This window comes from Mastigoproctus giganteus, chromosome 3 (genome assembly GCF_048544385.1).
Source record: "Mastigoproctus giganteus isolate SK-2022 chromosome 3, ASM4854438v1, whole genome shotgun sequence".
NCBI classification, from domain to species: domain Eukaryota; kingdom Metazoa; phylum Arthropoda; class Arachnida; order Uropygi; family Thelyphonidae; genus Mastigoproctus; species Mastigoproctus giganteus.
In genome coordinates this window covers 95,638,328-95,660,499 of record NC_143577.1, presented here as the reverse complement: position 1 = coordinate 95,660,499, position 22,172 = coordinate 95,638,328, and the positions used below count along the sequence as shown (strand labels likewise).

The following is a 22,172-nucleotide window of genomic DNA, read 5'->3' as shown; positions in this document are numbered from 1 at the left end:
TAGTCTGTAATCAAGTCACAAAGGATGTAAGGCAGGTGAAGGCAGATTATGAGAAATCTTTGGCAAAGGATGCAAAGTAAAACAGCTAGGATTTCTTTACTTATGTAAACTCCAGCAGGAAAGGGATGAATCAGATTGGACCAATTAGCATAGATGGGTTGACTATTGATGATCATGCTCAGCTAGCTGATAAACTGAATGAGTATTTTACATCTACATTCACACATGAGAAGTTATTCAATGAGGGGAGTGTCAGATGTTTATTAAATGCTAACAGGAAGCTAAGTGATTTTGTAATAACTGAGAGCAAAGTGGAGGGGAAATTGTTGAAGTTAAACATAAGGAAGGCACCTGGGGTGGACGGGATCTATCCAGTTATATTAAAGGAGGCAGCAAAGGAAGTAAGCAAACCCTTAGCCATAATTCTGAGAGCTTCATTGGACTCAGGGGAGGTCCCCATGGACTGGAGGTCTGTAAATGTATCACCAATCCACAAAGGAGGTTCAAAAGGTAAAACAAGTAACTACAGACCTGTTAGTTTAACTTGTTCCGGGGAAAATAATGGAATCGCTGGTTAAAGAAGCATTGCAGGATCATCTAGACAAGACTGCAGTAATAGTTAAGACACAGCATGGGTTTGTCAAAGGGAGGTCTTGTCTGACCAATTTGATTGGTTACTATGATGTGGTCACAAAGGAACTGAATGCCAAAAATAATTTTGATATCATATACTTGGATTTCAGGAAAGCTTTTGATACTATTGCATATGGAAGACTGCTGTACAAATTGGAGAGGTATGGCATCAAGGGTAAGCTGCTACAATGGATAAAGGGATGGTTGAGTAGGAGACAACAGAGAGTGGTAATCAGTGGACACTGCTCTTCGTGGACAAATGTTATTAGTGGAGTTCCCCAGGGTTCGGTGTTGGGACCATTGTTGTTTTGCCTATTTATCAATGATATTGACGAAGGTATATCAGGTTTAATGTCCAAGTTTGCAGATGATAGAAAGGTTGGCAGGGTTGTTAATGTCAGTATGCTATTCCAACTGGATCTAGATAAGTTGGGAAAATGGGCTGAGAAGTGGCAACTGGAGTTTAACATTGACAAATGTAAAGTACTGCATATGGGTAGCAATAACCGAAGAGAAATGTACCAATTGGGTGGTACTACACTCAGAGAAATGGAAAGTGAAAAAGACCTGGGGTTAATTGTGCAGCGAAATATGAAGTTCGCTGAGCAGTGCAGACTGGCTGCCTGAGGTTATGGAGTCTTGTCAATGATATATAGGAATTTTGCTAGCAGGGACGGGGAGGTGATAATCCCATTATACAAGGCAATGGTTAGGCCACGCCTAGAGTACTTTGTACACATTTGGAGGCCTCATTTTAGGAAGGATGTAGAGTTGCTAGAACGAGTACAAAGAAGGGCATCAAGATTGGTGAGGGTAACAGAGGGGTGCTCTTACCAAGAAAGACCTAAGTCCTTCAAATTGCAGCTCCTGGAGAGTATGCAGCTGTGAGGTGATCTGATTGAGGTGTATAAGGCCTGAATGGGTTGAGCAAGCTGAATATGGATGGGATTCTTCGTCGTACTCAGACTAAGAAGCTGAGGGGGCACGGTTTCAAATTGAGGAAGGTTGTTGTAGAATAGATGTGCGGAAATTTGCATTTAGCCAGCAGGTAGTTGATTGGGGGAACAGGCTTCCATCTTTTGTTGTGGAAGCTAATAGCCTAAATAAATTTAAGGCTGAGCTGGACAGGCATTTGGAACGAATGGAGGAATGAAATGGGAGGTTATTTTATTTATTTTTTATTTTTTGGCTGATGCTGCATAAGCTTGCTTTCTTGCATCGTATGTCTCTACTAATGCTAACCAGTTGCTTGGGAAAAACATTCGAAAATCATCAAGCATATTGTCATTAATATGCTTGATGATTTTCCAATGTTTTTCCCATTATTGGCATATTATCATTTCAATAATTGCAACCAATTAACACTACACAGTGTTCTAGGAGATCATCAGAATATGGATGATGTTTTTGTTTTCCTAAAATCGATTGATAAATATCACATTTTCTGAACCCTTATCAGTGTAAAAACAAACAAGAAAAATATATTAGTCAGAAATCAGTGGAAAGAGCTACAGTTCTGTTGTTGGTGCATCAGCAACTGTATATAGCTACAGTGGTTGATGCACCAACAAACTCAACAACAACATTCTCTGTACTCATTCCAGTAGTTCCACATCTTTCCTAAAATGAGACCCCCAGACCTGTATGCAGTACTCAAGTTGTGGTTTGACCATTGCCTTATACAATGGAATAATCACCTCCTTATCCTTTCTAGCAAAATTTCTGTATATCATTAACTATCTTGGTAGCCTGTTGATATTGCTTAGAGAACTTCATATCTCACTGCACAATTACCCCAGATCTTTTCATTTTCCTCCTATCTGAGCATAGTACCACACAGTTGGTATGTTACTCTGGTGTTACTGCTATCCATATGGCAGCACTTTGCATTTATCAATGTTAAACTTCAATTGCTATTACTCTGCACATTAACCACTGTGCAAACCTTTTTATCATTTGAAAACTTGGTCATTAAACCTGATGTGCCTTCATCAATATCATTGATAAATATAGAAAACAACAATGGGCCCAACAGCAAAACCTGGGGGACTCCATTAATAATATTAGTGTGAAGAGCAATGCCCATTGATTACCACTCTGTTTTCTTACACTCAGTCTTCCCTTTATTTATAACAGAAACTTGCCCTTAATGTACACTGTTGCAATTTGTACAGCAGTCTTTTATGTGCAACAGTATTAAACGCTTTGTTGAAATCCAAGTATATGATATCAGAATTATTTTTTGCATCCACTTCCTCTGTGACCACATCATAGCATCAAATCGAATTGGTTAAAAAAGATTTCCACTTGATAAGCCCATGCCAAGTCTGAAGTACAACTGCAATCTAGATGGTCTAGATCAGGGGTTGGCAAACTATGGCCCGCCCCCTCTTTTTAATCTGGCCCGTGGGTTAATTTTTATGTAAAAAACAATATTAAAAATAAATCAAATTACGCGCTGCAATAGCCGATAGTTGAGTTGAGAATAATAACCACACGTGCCGCTACTGACGTTGCATATTCGCATTCTGTCGTCTACTGTAGAACAAGTGTTGCCAGCATTTCTCTCAGTTTTGCTTTAGCGGTGCATGTGGTATTGTTTGTCATGGCGCTCTGCGATCTTTTTTTTTTCCCTTTTATTTATTATCCACCGTTTCCATGTCACCCTCAAGACCAAATATGAAGAGAAAAGTGGACTTCGAATGTTGTGCTTTTAAAGCTGAATGGAGTGTGAATTATTTTGTTATAGAAATAAATGATAAAGTATCATGTTTATTATGTAATGACACAATAGCTGTGCGAAAAGAGTACAATATACATCGTCATTACCAAATTAAGCACACAGCACAATATTCAAAACTCACAGAAAATCAACGGAAGCTAAAATTGGAAAGTTTAAAACGTAATGCGTTATCACAACGCAATTATTCGTTAAAATAAAAATGATAATGAAGCAGTAACTAAAGTAAGCTTATGAATAGCTCATTTATTAGCCAAGAAAGGGAAACCATGTACTGATGGTGAATTAATTAAATCATGTTTGCTTGTGGCAGCTGAAGAAATGTGTCCAGAGAAAATGGATTTGTTTCGGTCTGTCAATCTTTCGGCGAGAACAACTGTTAGAAGAGTTGAGGACATTGATGCCGACCTGGCTAGCTGGGTGGGTAAAGTGCCTGCCTGGCAACCCAAAGGTCATGGGTTCGAATCCCACCTCGGGCTTGGATCAAAGTACAGTAAACCCCGCTATTCGTGGTATCTGTATTAGCGGTTTCGCGTATTCGCGATCGCCAATTTAATATAAAATGAAACCTAAAAAATGTGAATTTTAAAACGCCGTGAATATTTTCCGCCATAAAAAAACATGGGCATGGCTAAAATTACCTTTCCCGGTCAAAACAGCGCTCAGTGGGTGGAGGGAGAGGGGTGACAAAATCGCGAGCGTGGATGTTTCTCACTAATCCTTGTTCAATATGTGTTATGCGCTTGTTATGGAAGGTTTCGTCGTTTGCTTTTAATTTATATGCTTATAAATTGAATAAATTTATCAAATTGATATGCTTACAAAAGTGATAAATCTACCGTTTTGCAGTGTAAAACAGACTTTTTTGAGTGTGTTAACGGAAGAAAGTGACTTTATTGTGGACAAGTTCTTTCTAACCCCTACAAAAATATGACTACGAATAACAAGAGAAATGTGAAACTATCAAAGAAGGTGATGACATTAGCGAATAAAATTGAGTTATTAGATAAAATTTCTAATGGTGAAAGTGTCTCCTCAGTGGCAAAACATTATAAAATCAATGAGTCAACAGTACGATCGATCAAAAAATCGGAAGAAAAAATCCACCGTAGTGTCCGTGAAAACCGCTAATTGCTTCAAAAATTTGCTCTGTAACTCGTGATGTTAAATTAGAAAAAATGGAAAAAGCTTTAAATCTGTGGATAGAAGACTGAACTCAAAATAAAATTCTGTTAAATTCACTCATCATTCGTGAAAACGCAAAACTCCTTATCAACGCTTTAGTGAAACTGGTGATAGCACTGGCGGGTTAAGTTTTTTTTGCTAGCAAAGACGCTGGTTTGAAAGATTTGTTTGAAATTTCTAATAAATATTACATTTAATATTTAAATTGTTTCTTAGCATTAGCATTAGCATTAGCATTAGTAGAGGCATTTGATGCAAGAAAGCAAGCTTATGCAGCATCAGCCAAAAAAAAAAAAAAAAAAAAAAAAAAAAGTAACATAAATAAATAAAAATAACCACTTCCACTTCACCCCTCTGTTCGTTCGAAATACCTGTCCAGCTGAGCCTTAAACTTATTTAGGCTATCAACTTCCACGACAAGGGATGGAAGTCTGTTCCACCCACCAACCACCCGCTGGCTAAAGGCAAATTTCCGCACATCTATCCTACATCTGTCTTTCCTCAATTTGAATTTATGCCCTCTCAGGTGATTTTTCTGAGCTAGAGGAAGAATCCCATCAGCATTGAGCATGCTCAAACCATTCAAGGCTTTGTACACCTCTATCAGATCACCCCGCTGGTGCCTAGTTTCCAGACACTGTAATTTGCAAAACTTAAGCCTTTCTTCGTAAGAGAACCCCTTTGTCCCATTCACCAATCTAGTTGCCCTTCTCTGTACTCGTTCCAGCAGCTCTACATCCTTCCTGAAATGAGGCCTCCAGGCCTGTATACAGTACTCTAGGTGTGGCCTGACCATTGCCTTATACAAGGGAATAATCACCTCCTTATCCCTGCTAGAAAAATTTCTATATATCATTGACAATACACCATGAGCTACTCTTGCAGCTCGTCTGCACTGCTCAGAGAACTTCATATCTGCCTGCACCACCACCCCCAGGTCCCTTTCATTCTCTACCACTGTCAGTGTAGTACCACAGAGTTGATACGTTGCTCTGGGGTTGCTGTTTCCCATATGTAGTACTTTACATTTGTCAATGTTAAACTTCATTTGCCACCTCGAAGCCCATCTGCTCAACCTTTCCAAATCCTGTTGCAGCAGCATAGTGTCAGTAGTGTCCTTGACAACCCTGCCAACCTTTGTATCGTCTGCAAACTTGGACATTAAGCCTGATATACCATCATCAATATCATTTATAAATACAGAAAACAATAAAGGCCCCAATACTGAACCCTGAGGGACTCCACTAATAACATTAGTCCACGATGAGCAGTGTCCATTGATTACCACTCTGTCTTCTCCCCCTCAACCACCCCTTTATCCATAGCAGCAACTTGCCTCCAATGCCACACTGCTCCAATTTGTGCAGCAGTCTTCCATGTGCAACAGTATCAAAAGCCTTTCTAAGATCCAAGTATATAATATCAAAGTTATTCCCTGCATCCAGTTCTTTTGTGACTGCATCATAGTATCCAATCAAATTGGTCAGGCAAGACTTCCCCTTAACAAAACCATGCTGTGTCCTAGCTATAACTGAAGTCTTGTCTAGATGATCCTGCAGTGCTTCTTTCACCAGTGCCTCCATTAATTTTCCGGGAACAGAAGTTAAACTCACAGGTCTATAATTACTTGTGTCAGCCTTTGATCCCCCTTTGTGAATTGGGGTCACATTTGCACATCTCCAGTCAATGGGTACCTCCCCTGAGTCCAAGGAAGCTCTCATAATTATGGCTAAGGGTTTGCTTACCTCCTTTGCTGCCTCCTTTAATATAACTGGATAGATCCCATCCACCCCAGGTGCCTTTCTTGTGTTTATCTTCAACAATTTCTCCTCCACTTTGCTCTCAGTTATTACAAGATTCTCTAGCTTACTGCTAGAGTTGAATACACCTCTGGCATTCCCCTCGCTGAATAACTCCTCATGTGTGAATGTCGATGCAAAATATTCATTTAGTTTGTTAGCTACCCGAGCAGGGTCATCAACAGTTGATCCATCGATCTCAAGTGGACCAATCTGATTCATCCCCTTCCTTCTAGAGTTTACATAAGTAAAGAACTCTTTGCTGTTTTTCTTCGCATCCCTTGCCAAGGATCTCTCGTAATCTGCCTTCGCCTGCCTAACCTCCTTTGTAACTTGGTTACAGATCAACTTGTATCTATCATAGGCATCCGTGTCACGTGTTAATTTGTATGTATCCCATGCATTTTTCTTCTCTGCCATATGCCTCATTAGTTCATCTGACAACCATTTAGGCCTAAACCTTGAACAATATTTCTTAGTTGGTATGTAAAGCCTAGTAGCTTCCACGATAAGTTCTTTGAATGCTTCCCATTTTGAATTTGCTGTTGGCAATATCATCAGTTGATCCCACTGTATAGAATTTAAATACTGTCTCAGTCCATTGTAGTCGCCTTTACGAAAGCAATACCCCTTCCCTTTACCCCTAATGGTAGTTACCTCTTTGAGTAACTCCCACTTCAGCACACTGTGATCACTGCCACCAAGTGGTTCATTTATCTGCAGATTCTGAATGCATGAAGAATCACTACTGATAATCAAATCAAGAGTATTACTCCCTCTAGTTGCCTCCCGAACATGCTGATGTAGAAAACAATCATCCAATAAATCCACAAAAGCCTTGCTACTGTGTGAGTGACCAGCCCCCAAATTCCAGTCAATATCTGGGAAATTAAAATCCCCCATTATAAGACTCTCTGATTTACTGGCCCACTCTATTTCTCCGAACAGTTTCTTATTATACTCATCAGAGTCATTAGGCCTATAGCACACTCCTACTCTCAATTTTGATCTCCCAATGCTTATGTCACACCAAACTGACTCGACACTGCACTGTCCAGCGATGTCGACTGGCTTCACTTCCTTGGATTTTATGTGTTTCTTAATTAATAGCATAACCCCTCCTCCCTTCTTATCCTGTCTATCCTTTCTGTACACATTGTACTCCCCAAATTCCAGTTCTGCATTTCTTATATCTGTGTGACACCACGTCTCTGAAATCCCCACAATATCTGCCTTTGATGTTTTGAGCAATACCTCAAATTCATCAAATTTATTTACTAAACTCCTAGCATTGGTGTACACACAAGTATACATGCACCTGTTCTTTTTCTTAGCTACCCTAACACAACCCATGTGTTTACTTGTACCCCAATGATTCCCAGCAGTCTCTGAAATATCCTGCATCTTATTTTCCAGGCTGCGGCTCATTCCAATAGAAGCAGTGCAAGAATCACTTTCACCTCTGCCAGTGGCTACTGTTAATCTATTAGTCCTTGTATCCCCCCAATCTAGCAGTTTTCCGACCCACCTAACATTGCCTCGATAGCATCAGCAAACATTCTTGCACCCTTTCTATTTAAGTGTATCCCATCCCTGTAGAAGCAGTCTCTCCTGTTAACAAGTACAGACCAGGCTGAAAAAAATTCTACCCCTTGAGCCCTGCACAATCTTTCCAGGGCCGAATTGATTGACAGGGCTCTCATCATATACTCCCTCCTATCGTGTCTGGGCAGAATTGCAGACACTTTCAATTTCAACCCTAATTCACGGCTTTTTTTCATCAGTGACCTGTACTTGTCAAGTAATTCCGCCGGTCTCCTACTCTTAATGTCATTAGTGCCAACGTGTACAACTATATCACCTTTTGTGCCCTTAAAAGATGATATCCGCTCTACAACGTCATCAACTTTTGCCCCTGGCAGACATACCCTGGTCCTATTCCACCTATCCTTTTTACAAAGCATGTTTCCCGTTTCCCTGACAATAGAGTCACCAACAACTACTAGTTCCTTTGGGACCAGCGCATTCTGCCTTGGGGGTTGCCGCTGTGTTCCGCGATGACCAAGTGCAAGCTCTGGCATTGGTGTGGGCAGCTGAGAGCTTGATGGGCCCCTCACTTGTAATCCTTCGAGGGCATCCACCCTATCCTTCAAGCTCTCATATAGGCCCATAACAACGCTGAGTTGTCGCCTTATCTCCTTACACTCCTTGCATCGCACACACACAAAGACATCCCCCATGGCAGTATCATGTCCCATACTTGACTGCTCCGCAAACATCAAGCAAATAGTGCATCTTACAAGGCTGTGATTCAGAGGACAACTGCCCCCCTCAGTTCTCCCCTGGGCCACAGCATTCCCATTAGCTTGAGCCCTTTGCTTTGCTGCTCTGGTTTGAGTCATGATTTAGATTTACTTTCAATAAAATTTCAATTTCTGTACAAAATTAAATCCTAAACTTGTATCCAAACACAGTTATAACGCTATATTTATGTTTCAGTAACGAGTGTTATCTACGGAATATTTACGTTTCAGTAACGAGTGTTATCTACGAAATATTTACGTTTCAGTAACGAGTGTTATCTGCGAAATCCCTTTATATAACTTTCGTATCAAGTTATGTATTAATTATTTGTTTTTACTAATTATTTATGTTACGTAACCTAAGTGGTTATATGTATAATTAATTATGTTAAATAAAATATTTTCATTTTCATTTTCATTCTTATTTTCATTTCGATGCCATATGCTTGCATTTCACTATGTACTGTCTATGTACATAGTCATATTATGAAGGTACATATAATACATACATAGACAAAATTTTAGACTAGTTTTTCTTATGTACTTTGGAACGGAACCCCTTTATTACTATGGGAGCCATAACTCAGTATTCGCGGCATTTCTCAGGCGTAACCCCCACGAATAGCGGGGGTTTACTGTACTGCAAAAACCTTGGGAGGTGCATTATGGCCACAGAAGCCGATGCGCCAACAACTATCAAAAAAAGAAAAAGAAAAAAAAGAGGACATCGGGAGCCACATTAAGAGTCAATTATAAAAGACAAGGCAAAAAATTTCAAGTGGTTTTCGTTGCTCTTGATGAGTCTACAGACATTACTGATACTGCCCAATTGTTGCTGTTTATTCGAGGAATCAATACTGAGTTTGAGGTTACTGAAGAATTAGCTTCTATGAATAGTCTGCATGGAACAACTACAGGCGAAGATATCTTCAAGGAAGTCCAGAAAACGCTAACACAGTAAAATTTGCAATGGAATCAGTTAAAATGTGTCACAACTGATGGTGGTAAAAATATGTGTGGAACGAGGAAAGGTTTAGTTGGACAAATTTTTAAGGCTTGTGAAGAAGCTAAATGTTCAAAACCTCTGGTAATTCATTGTATTATTCACCAGCAGGCTTTATGGGAAACACCTCAATCTGTCATGTGTTATTGAACCAGTTGTGTCAGCGGTTAACTTTATTCGCTCTCTTGGACTTAACCATCATCAGTTTGGTGATTTTTTTTTTATTAGAGATTGAAGCCGAATATCCTGATTTGCCCTACCATACAGCAGTTCGATGACTCAGCAATGGAAAAGTTTTATTGAGATTTTTTGAACTCAGAGAAGCAATAGAAATTTTTCTAAATGAGAAAAACTGCCCACAATCACTATTATCTAATAATGAATGGCTATGGAAATTAGCATTTGCTACAGATATCGTGGGACATCTTAACGAATTTAACTTAAAATTACAGGGGAAAACAGTGCTCATGTGAAACGTATTCTATCGTAAAGTCATATTGTCAAAAATTTGCATCGTTTGAAACACAAATCACATTAACCAAGTTTGACCATTTTCCATGCTGTAAAAAATTTCAAATATTAGCGAAATCCCCATTCCCAAAAATATTCGCAGCGGATATATTTTCTGAACTTAATCTACAGTTACAACAGCGTTTTTCGGATCTTGATGCAAGTGCAAAAGACATTTCCACATTTCAAAATCCATTTGGCTGTACAATTGAGGAGCTTCTATCAGACCTTCAATTGGAAGTGATTGATCTGCAAAATGATGATATGCTAAAGGTTAGGTTTAAAGAAATGGATCTAACCCAGTTCTATAAATATCTTTCGGAAGATAAATACGGTCAATTAAAATCATATGCACATGGATTTATATCTATATTTGGGAGTACTTACCAATGTGAAAAGACATTTTCGAAAATTAAATATGTAAAATCACAATACCGTACAGATCATTATTAATGGATGACCATTTGCAAACAACTTTAATGATAGGAAGTACTAACTTCGAACTCCAGTATGATGAAATATTATCTCAGAATAAACAATTACCTTCATCACATTAGTACAAAATTTAACTAGTTCTATAATACGTTTATTAATAAATGGAAATATTTTATTCATTGTTTTGTAAGTGTCAGCATGTGTATAAATATTATGTAGAATATCACTTCCTAATAAAAAGATTTTGAACCTGTTTTTTTTTTTTTTTGTTGCTCTATGAGTAGAATTTCCCAAGTAAATATCTTTGAGCTTGCTACCTGGCCCGCCGAGCCTAAAAATTTTACGATCTGGCCCTTTCCAAAAAAGGTTTGCTGAACCTTGGTCTAGATGATCCTGCATTACTTCTTATAAAGAGGTCATGGTTCCATTATATGAAGTGGTAGTTAGGCTGCACCTCAAATTTTGCATAAAGATTTGAACCTGTTGGCAAGGTACAGAGATGAGTAATGAGATTAGTTAGAGGAATATCATTATCAAGAATGAGACTGGTGTTTTATAAAATAGTGTGGAAACCAGGTATGTGTCGGGGGACCTGATTAAGTTGTTTTAAGGCCTTGAAAGGCTTTCAGTAAACTGATTGCAGAGTGAATTTTTATGCTTAGTCATGAGACAGCCCAAAGAGGGCATGTATAGAAATTAAGAGGAGATAACTGTACACTAGATACCTGAAATTTTTCCCTTAATCAGAGTGTTTTTGAATATTGGAATATCCCTCCACTCTTGTGGTGGTTGCAAGCATACCTAGATTTCAGGAAGGATTAGCTAAACTTGAAAGAAATAGGTAAATGAAGTGAGGGAAGGTGACAATATTGGTTACTGTTTTATTTTTTAATTTAATTAAAAAAAAAATTTATTTTTATTTTATTTTTTGTGGTTTATGCTGCATAACTTTGCTTCCATAATTGCCAATCTAATGTTATTTCCATCCCAAAAACATTTATTTGAAATGTTAATTGGTGATTATTTATTTCATTATATCAGCAGAAAGAAAGACATCTTTGGGTTATGACTGGCATCCTGAGTGCCTCAGGTGTGAAGAGTGTGGAAAACGTCTTAACCCTGGACAACATGCTGAGGTAAGTGTATGTGTGTGTGTACGCATGCGCATCTCACTAGAAAAATATTTTTTTAACATAGATGTTTTTGTTTCATTTATGTGGAATGAATTATTATATCAGTTGAGAGCATTCCATACAAACAACAGCAGTGTGAAATTTAAATGTCGTAAAAGACAAAAGTGTAAGTATGATGAAAAGAAGTCTTATGAATTAAGAGACAAGCAGGCCTTACTTAATATTGCTTCACTTAATGCTATTTTGAGGTTTTTTCATTCAAGATAACATTTGGACCTCATTTGTTATCATTGTTTTTAGAATTTACCTGGTTCCAAAGTTATTTTTATGTTGATCCTGAGCTAGCAAAATGTGAATTCCCATATGGGATTCCAGGACAGTTAATAACTGATATTCTTCTGACACGCAAGTTAAGTGGACCTAATTTCACCGATGTCCGGCTGGTCTGTGACAGCCAAATTCTCTGCTTGCACCTTCACGATGGTGGGACTGCTAGTAACCCTGGGTATAACCTCCATGTGCAAGTCCTAAAATATGGCACCTAGCACACTGTGGGTGCCCACCCAGGTGTGTTGCCCACACCACACGGAGGAATGCTGCTTGTCTGTGTTATCAGGCAGTACTAGGTGGTAGATGACTCTCATCAACTGGAACAATACCACCACTTTTCTTATTGGAGGCTTGAAGTGATGGAACCCATGTTTAGTCTCCAGAGCAAAGCTCAGGTTAACCCTCTCCCATCTCTTCCATCATGCATTATGATTGATGTCTTTTGAGGTTATGATGGACATCATTGCAAGATCCAATTCTCCTTACATTTCAAGGGTACAGCTCTAAAATGGTGTTCACAGACCAGCCACTAGTTAGTATGCCGGACTGAACCTATTGGTAACTTTCTAGGAGGCTTCTGGATCAGCTAGTGTATAATTTTGCTGTCTCTACTCTGCCAGACAGTGACTTTAGGGAGTCCGACTAGTATGTATGTGGATGGGGGGGGGCATTTTTAAGGCCACTTTTTGTCAAGGAGCTGGGTATATTCTTGCCATGTGTACGCCATATCCAAAAATTTCATTACTTCATATAACATGTCATCCCCCACCTTTTCTTACTACTGAATACAAATGAATTGTCAAACTAATAGAGCAAACCTATCTGCTAAAAGATCTAAACCTCCCAAACACTTACTGTTCATTTCACAAATATATGTGTTCTTGGTTCTGGTCGCAATCTTCCAAACCGGATGTACATTTTCTGACAGAATCTCAGTTATCGGCTGATTCGACTGCCACTCATCTCATTTGCCCAAATTATTCGCTATATGATTCCTTTTTCCTCAAAGGTGGTACTTGTGCATATGTCTGTTCTGATATTCATTGTCAGACATTTGGTAATTTGGAATCTCATCTTTTTGATATTCTCTGGTTTAAAATCTCTCTACCACATTCTGTCAAATTCATCTGTTGCCTGTATCGTTCTCCCAACTTCACTGATCATTTAAAAATCTTTGAAACTTGACTTCCTCCAGTCCAACTTTTTAAACAGTGAGGTAATTTTCATTGGTGACTTTAATGTTCCCAACTCCAGCTGACCTCTGTTTTCTAGTTGCATGGACCTAGCTGGTTGAGATGCTGAGGCTTTTGCAATTACTAATGACCTCACACAGATTGTTGATTTACCTGCCAGAATACCAGACAATTCTAACCACACAGCCAACACCCTCTATCTTTTTCTCACAAACAATCCTAAGTACACGGTTGAGGTGACTGGTCCTCTAGGTGCCCCAGATCACAACTTGGTGATGGTCTCTTCTCCAATGGAGCCTTTCTCTCATGGCCATTCTCAACCTCGTGTTGATTGGCATTACAAGAATGAAAAATGGGATGATCTGCGAGCTTTTGTTTCTTCATTTTCTTGATTGGATTACTGTTTCAGAACTTCTGAAGTCAATGTTTGCTCAGATCGTGTCAGTAAAATTATTCTTGTAGGGATGGAATCCTTTATTCCACACTCCACTTTAAAATCACGTCTTTATCTAAACCTTGGTTTTCCAATAAATGTGTTAAGGAGAGAAGAATGCTGCATATCGTAATTGGCGTGTTTCCAATTCTTTAGTTTCATTTTCTACCTACACCAAAGTTCGCAACAATTGTAAAGCAGTTATTAATCAGTCCAAACTAGATTTTGAACAGGCTAAGAGTAGAAAACTTGCTTCTTTCCCTAATGGTAGCTGAGCATTCTGGTCCCTTGCCAAAGCTATTGGCCCCAACTTTTGCTCATCTTTGCTCTCACCTCTGTCAAAACCAGATGGTCCTTAACCTAACCAATTCATGTATTAATGATCTTGATTCCTCCCAACATGCTCCCTTCAATCCCTCCTGTGGTCTTCCAAAAGGATATCAGAGGGGGTTTTGACTTATCTTGATGCTAAGAAAGCCCCAGGTCCTGATGATATTTCTTCACTTGTTCTCAAAATCTGTGCTCCTGAACTTAGCCCTGTTCTTTGCTGCCTCTTTTCTCTTTTTTATTCAAAAGGTGGTTTTCCTTCTGCTTGAAAATTTGCTGATATCCAGCCAGTTCCTAAAAAGGATGACAAATCACTCCCATCCAATTATCATCCCATTGCAATTACTCTACTCTTTCTAAAGTAATGGAGAAATCAATTAACTGCCTACTCTTAAACTATCTTGAAACCTTTTTTATCAACGATCGCCAGTATGGATTCCGTCAGTGTCGATCCACTGGTGATATTCTGGCTTATATTACCAATTTATGGACAAATTCAATGGAAAAGTTTGGTGAAACACAAGCAGTTGCTCTTGACATCTCAAAGGCCTTCGATCATGTTTGGTATAAAGTCTTCTAAACAAATTTCCATCTTATGGTTTGCCAACTGTTTTTTGTAATTGGTTATCCAGTTTTCTCTCTGACTGCTCTCTGAGGGTGATGGGAGATGGCTCTCTGTCTTTAACTTCTCCACTAATGCTGGTGCCCTCGAGGTTCAGTTGTTTCCCCCACCCTTTTCCTCTTGTATATTGTTGACCTTCTTCCACTGACCGGAAATCCTATCCATAGTTTTCCTGATGATAGCACATTGCATTCTACTTTCCAGTTTGAGAAACATGCTCAATGAGCTTCAATTTCTCGAATATCTGCTACCAATTTTTAAGTGCTGATCTGCAGGTAATTCTTCAGTGGCAAAGACAACTTAGTTAATTTCAATCCTTCTAAAACTCAGTTGACTTATATCTTGCAGAAAGGTTCTTATGCTCCTGTGCTTATTTTTGGCGACACTCCGATTTCTAGCCAAGATGATATATCTCTTTTGGGGAGATACCCTGAATTCTAATCTCTCTTGGCACAAGCACATTACAAATATTGCTTCCTCTGCATCCAAAGAAACTTGATTTTCTCTTTCTCTCTTGGCATTACTTTTCTTCCAAACAGCTGTTCACTCTGTACAAATCGCAAATCTGTCCTACCATGAATATTGTTTCCACATCTGGGCCGGTGCCCCCGAAACCTCTCTGTGGCTTCTAGATTCCTTTCAGAAGAGGGCAGTTAATTAATGACTCATCTCTAACAGAGTCTCTCCACTCTGGCTCATAGATGTTCTATTCCTCTGCATGTCTTTTCTTCAGATACTTCCATGGGCACTATTCTTTTGAATTGGCTTCTATAATTCCCACTCTCTCTTTTAAAACACTCCAACACATGCTGCCACCAGCCAACACCCATTTACTGTCCAACTTCAAACTCGCAGAACCAACTATTCATCTTACTCTTTTATTCATTCAACTGCCATTTTCTGGAACAACCTCCCTTCGTATGTATGTTTTGAAAATTACAGTCTACAGTTCAAATCTAATGTCAACAAATAGCTTCTTTCGTCTTCTCAACCTCCAATCCACGTATGGTACTAAGTACTATAAGTTATAATCATCTTTCCACCTTTACTCTATGCTGCTGAAATTTGGGCGTCAGCGGCACCATCAATAAAGAAACCACTCTTTGCCACAGAATTCTGGCTCCTAAAGTGGGCCAACAGGAAGCACAACCTTCCAGCTCTGATTCATACCACGCAGCTTGCCAACTCTCTCGGGATTCCACGGCTTCCCACCTTAATCGACGACCAATGCCTCCTAGCAACAGTCAAGATGATAACAGGCATAATCGCAACACCTTCATTCTGGGATACCTGTGGCTGGAGGATTCCCCGTGCTGCCCTTAGAGCCAATCCCGAGCTCTACTCACATTCAGCGAGACTCCATCTCTCGGACAGGTTCCTCCCTCAGCAGATGTTCAAGCAAACCCAGGCACTTGACGCCGACCTGAACAAATTCGCTGTTGACCGGACTTACAGGAAAAAAATTACGTCTACTAGGACTAATCAGCAATGACATGTGTACCTTGCATCTGTTCCCGTCTGATTGAGCTGGTGCTCTTATCTCGATGTTAAGCCAGCTCAATCAGACCTAACTCTCGTAAGGAGTTCTCTCCTTTGTATAAAAATATGTTTTCTTTTGTAAAATTACCTGTTTTTGTAAATTAATTGTTCTATTTTCCCGGACGTTTCGGGATTCTGTAAAAATGTAAACCCCTGGCTTTTTGGCCGTGAAGGGCATTAAAGATTATCTCTCTCTCTCTCTCTCTCTCTATAATACCTGTTGTGTTTGGAGTTTTCATAAAAAAAAAACCAAAAAAAAAAAAAAAACCAAAAAAAAAAAAATCCTTGTTTGTATACAAAAACCAAACAGAAGGAACAGACAATGCTGATGGAGCAAAGAGACCCCAAACTGAAGTATCATCGGATCTCACTCCAAGATTCTTGATTATACATTCACAAACTGAGAAACCTATTGTGAAAATGTTGCCCTTCTTTATGTGGAAGGATTTAAAGTGGTTGGCTGGTTCCCCGAAATCAGTTAAGTGGCTTTGTTTTGGGAACCTCTTATTTGAAACCAAAAATGATAGGCACTCAAAGCAGCCACTCCAAGTTGCATCGGTCAGAGGAATTCAAATTGCTGTGACACAGAACACTAAACTAATCAAGCGGTGTCATCTCATGGGATATGGTATGCTTTTGAATTGAAATTCCTCCCCCACAACTCCAAATGGGCATCACTTTTTGAGCCACAATGGGAAAATCTGTATATCACCTGTCTGGTTGCCAGCTGATCTTTTGGTATTTCAATTCAAGAGCTGTTAAATGAACTAAACATGACGGTAGACAATGTTGCTGAATCTCGAAGGAAGTTCCATCCACCCTTGCATGTCCATTTATCATTTCAGAGATCTTCGAAGAGCTGCCACACCACACAACAGGATTCTGTTGTGTGATGTGGCAGCTCTTCCAAGTATTCTGACCTCCTGCCATTCTACAGATGGCTCGAAGATGACATCATATGTGAGGTCAGCTATCATCCTTTCACATATCAGTATCTAATAAAATTCCTAGCATACATACTGCAGTGTTACATGTAATAGAAATTTCCTTTGATCACATTAAATATAGCAATTACCAAAGGTATATGATATATAATGATTCATTGAGCATCTTACTAACTATTATTTGTGAGGTATATAACCATCATCCAGTCCTCTCCCAGAATCAGCTGGGGCCAGTAACCTGGGAGAAGAAAGTCCCTCTCGCAGGGCTAAAAGCAGCAAGCATGGATTTGAATAATTTTCTGCCATTAGCTTTCAAGCTCAAGACCAGAAATGTCTGATTGCAATGATGCTAATCAACCAAAAAGGCTACGAAGAGAAGCACCGTGCAATGAGATGCCAAACTTTCTGGTGATACACTCACTCTCTCTCTCTCTCTCTCCAGCCAGCCTGTGGTAAAATTATCATTTGTTATACAAAGGTATTTGTAATCCATTGCTGGGACACCAAAAATGGTTAAATGGCTACAATCCGAAAACAGCAAAGAGTTCTTTACCTATATAAACTCTAGAAGGAAAGGGATGAGCCAGATTGGTCCACTTGATATTGATGATCCTGCTCAGGTGGCTAACAAACTAAATGAGTATTTTGCATCTATATTCACACATGAGGAGTTATTCAGGGAGGGGAATGCCAAAGATGAATTAAACAATGGCAGTGAGCTAGATGATTTGGTAATAAGTGAGAGGAAAGTGGAGGAGAAATTGTTGAAGGTAAACATAAAAAAGGTACCTGGGGTGGATGTTATATTAAAGGAGGCATCAAAAGGAGTAAGCAAATCCTTGACTGTAATTATGAGAACTTCCTTGGACTGGAGATATGCAAATGTGACCCCCAATTCACAAAGGAGGATCAAAGGACAAGTAATTATAGAACTGTTAGTTTAACTTCTGTTCTGGGGAAAATAATGGAGTCACGGGTTAAAGAAGTGATGCAGGATCACCTAGATAAGACTGCAGTAATAGTTCAGACACAGCATGGTTTTGTTAAGGGAAAATCTTGTCTAATTAATTTGATTGGATACTACGATGTGATCACAAAGGAACTGGATGCAAAAAATAACTTTGATATCATATATTTGGATCATAGAAAAGCTTTTGATAATGTTGCACATGGAAGACTGCTGTACAAACTGGAGCAGTGTTGGCATTGGAGGCAAATTGCTGCTATGGATAAAGGGATGGTTGAGCGGGAGAAGACAGAGTGGTAATCAATGGACACTGCTCTTCGTTGACCAATGTTATTAGTGGAGTCCCTCAGGGTTGTGTCCATTGTTGTTTTCTGTATTTATAAATGAAATTGATGATGGTATATCAGGCTTAATGTCCAAGTTTGCAGACGATAGGAAGGTTGGCAGGGTTGTTAATGACACTAATGACAGTATGCTGCTGCAAAAGGATCTAGAAAAGTTGAGCAGATGGGCTGAGAGGTGGCAAATGAACATTGACAAATGTTTAAGTACTACGTATGGGAAGCAGTAACCCCAGAGTAAAATATAAACTGTGTGGTACTACACTAACAATGGTAGAGAATGAAAAGGACCTGGGGGTAATTGTGCAGGCAGATATGAAGTTTTTTGAGCAGTGCAGACGGTCTGCAAGAATAGCTCATGGTGCCTTATCAATGATATACAGGAATTTTTCTAGCAGGGATAAGGAGGTGATTATTCGCTTGCATAAGGCAGTGGTCAGGCCACACTTTGAGTACAGGTCTGGAGGCATCATTTTAAGAAAGATGTAGAGCTGTTGGAATGAGTACAGAGAAGAGCAACAAGATTAGTGAATGGAACAAAGGATTGCTCTTACGAAGAAAGGCTTGAGTTTTGCAGATTGGTGTCTTGAGACTAGGCACCAGCGAGGTGATCTGATTGATGTGTATAAAGCCTTGAATGGTTTGAGCATGCTCAGTGCTGATGGGATTCTTCCTCTTGCTCAAAATAATCACCTGAGAGGGCACAAATTCAAATTGGCGAAAGACAGTTGTTGTATAGATGTGCGGAAGTTTGCCTTTAGCCAGTGGGTAGTTGGTTGGTGGAATAGACTTCCATCCTTTGTTGTGGAAGTTGATAGCCTAAATAAATTTAAGGTTGAGCTGGACAGGTATTTGCAATGAACGGAGGGGTGAAATGGGAGCGGGTTTTTTTTTGGCTGATGCTGCATAAGCTTGCTTTCTTGCATCATATGCCTCTACTAATGCTAAATGCTAAGCACTTATGCAATTCGCCAACAATGATGCAGCAAACATCCCAAAACTCATCAATGCCGATTTAAGCGGAATCACTTTCAGATATGAAGAGGGCCACATCAGGAAAAACTGTCCACATATCTCTACCTCCAGTGAAAGTAATACCGAAATTCAAGTGGCACCAACCAGTGTCAGGCCAGATCTACAAAGCGAGGTGACTGTTGGAAACAATGGGGAGACAGAAGAAACCATCAAATAGTCTGAGATGCTTCCCACACCAAGCATGTCAGAAAAAGAAAATTCAAAGATCACAGAGGACAAGGACATACTCCTTTCAGAAGACCCACCATCCGAAACAAGAGGGTTTTCTTGGAATCAACCCCAAAGGCAGTCCATATCCAAAGTCACTAAACAGAAGAAAACAACAGATACCCTGATAGGAAAACAGCCAACCGCTAACCAAAACAACAGGAAGAATGAAAATAAATACAGGATACCACAGAAGTCAAATTCTCAGATCCCAAATAAGCCATTCACACTATCAAGTATGGAAATAAATAAGCATGTAGAAACCACCGACAACTCAAATGAAGAACTTGAATCTCTGAGGGCCGAAGAAGGAACAACTGTGGTGCCCATGATTCAGAGGACGAGGAGGGGGAAAGCGATTTTCCCTACACTAAAGGCCCTCTAAGTGTGGAAAAATTACGCTCCTTTCTACGGGAAGTACATGGCTCCCCACAGAAGCTGGTGACAGCTATGAAGTTCACCACTTACATACCAGAGCTTATCTCACAATATAAGGACCTGCGTTTTAAACTAAAAGGAAAAAAATGACAGGGCAGATATGAATAGATCCGCCTGTACTACTTGATTAATGGGCTCAAACAGCAATACCATCAATCAGGATGTTAACCACACCAAAACTTGCAAAACCCTTACCTTATTCCTGCAGATAATGCTGACACTTAGCATGCTATCACTTAATCAAGGGGATGTGCCTCTGCATTGCACAATAAGCTTCACCAGGCCCTTCACCAGGTCCAACGACATCATACCGACCTACTCTTCCTACAAGAAACAAATATTAAAGCAGACACAAGGCCATCCTTGAAATGGGCAGATTGGCCATATGTATTCTTCCATCATTCTCCAACACAACAACATCATGGAGCAGGAGTGAGTGTCGGCCTTCATCATAAGTCTGTCTGTAAGCTCAATGTGATAGCACAGATCGCTAGCTACACAATTTACGCCTGCTTGGATACACTCCAGAAGGAAACCTGCACCTTTTTTAACATCTACGTGCTACAGCAGGACAGACTTGCTATTCAAATAACCAACTTCATACAAAGCCATCTCTCTACTGTAGATCAGGAACACTTCAACTGCACTATTGACCCAGAAATGGACAGAGCGCGATGCACTGAGCACCGCACAACATTAATGAACAACCTGCAGGCTTTGATAAACAACAATGAACTGGTCGATGTATTTAGACACCAGCACCCAGAAGAAAAGGCCTACACCTGGAGATCAGCAAATACAGCATCTGAAAGACTACCTTACCAAGCCCGACTGGACAAATACTACATGCCAAAACACACCATCCCCCTATCTTATATCTCATATCACTCCTTTATTAAATTACAGCTCTCCTTCTCACCCAATCACTTCAAAAGTGGAAGTTAGATGTTCAACAATAGCCTTCTTCAAGACAGGGAATACATCTCCAAGCTACAAGACCTGATATCCAGTCTTGACCAATTCAAAGACAGATTGGATCCATGAACACATGGTGGCCTAGATTTAAAACTCAACTGAAATCATTCTCGCAAACCTATAGCCATCAGAAAAGTCAACAAAAGTGTAATAATCTCTATCAACTTGAGCAAAGGCAGAAAAATCTCCCATCTGGTAGTCAGGCCCATCAGTGAACACTATAAGCCATACAAACCCACTTAGAACACCCTGCAAAAGGTGCCCTGCTCAGATCGAGATACACCCAAATAAATCTATCTGATGCCCCGACCAAATACTTTTTCTCATTAGAACACAGACATCACAAATCAACCACCATCACTGCCATTCAGCTGCAAGACGGAAACATCACTGAAGACCCAAAGGAAATCTTCTCTGAAAACAAGATTTTATAGAGAAATTTACAGTTCTCAAGAAACCTCTACAAAGGCAACCGAGGAAATCCTTTCAGGACTTAAAAGCCGACTGGGCTAGCCGGGTGGGTAAAGTATCTGCCTAGCAACCCAAAGGTCGCGGGTTCGAATCCCGCCTCAGGCTTGGATCAAAGTACTGCAAAAACCTTGGGAGGCGCTGTTATTTTGGTTTTTTTTAGGAGCATTAGCAACTAAAGCCATATTGCTCCGGGGATATGTGGCGGTCATTCCTTGACCTTTCCGCATCCTCCGTATTTGGTGGTCACGGGCTCGAACCCCAGTCTAATCAAGAAGCGTGTGCTATGCACTGCTGCTTTTTCCCACCTGACTACGGAGGCGCCTTTTTGGGAGGTGCATTATGGCCACAGAAGCCGATGCACCAACAACTACAAAAAAAAAAAAAAAAAAGACTTAAAAAAAATTTCCCATACGACCCAATGCAATATGGAGAGACAAATCACCCTACAAGAACTAACAGCAACATGCAAAGCCCTTTCCAAAAATAAATCACCAAGTCTGGATGGACTGACTTCTGAATTCTTCCAAACATTTTGGGATCAACTCAGAGTGCTACTCTTTCGAATGCCTGAAGAAGCCCAGTCCCATGGACTGCCAGGTTCGGTGACCA

At 39.9% G+C, this 22,172-nt stretch overlaps 1 protein-coding gene across 2 annotated transcripts in view; it reads left to right on the top strand.

Moving 5' to 3' along the window:
- Rassf (Ras association family member) overlaps positions 1 to 22,172 on the top strand; it is a 285,214-nt gene that overhangs the window by 34,857 nt on the left and 228,185 nt on the right. For both annotated transcript variants that reach the window (XM_090370595.1, XM_090370596.1), the window contains exon 2: positions 11,650 to 11,744. In XM_090370595.1, the coding sequence (XP_090226721.1) occupies positions 11,650 to 11,744 (95 nt within the window). The remainder of the gene's footprint in view (positions 1 to 11,649; positions 11,745 to 22,172) is intronic.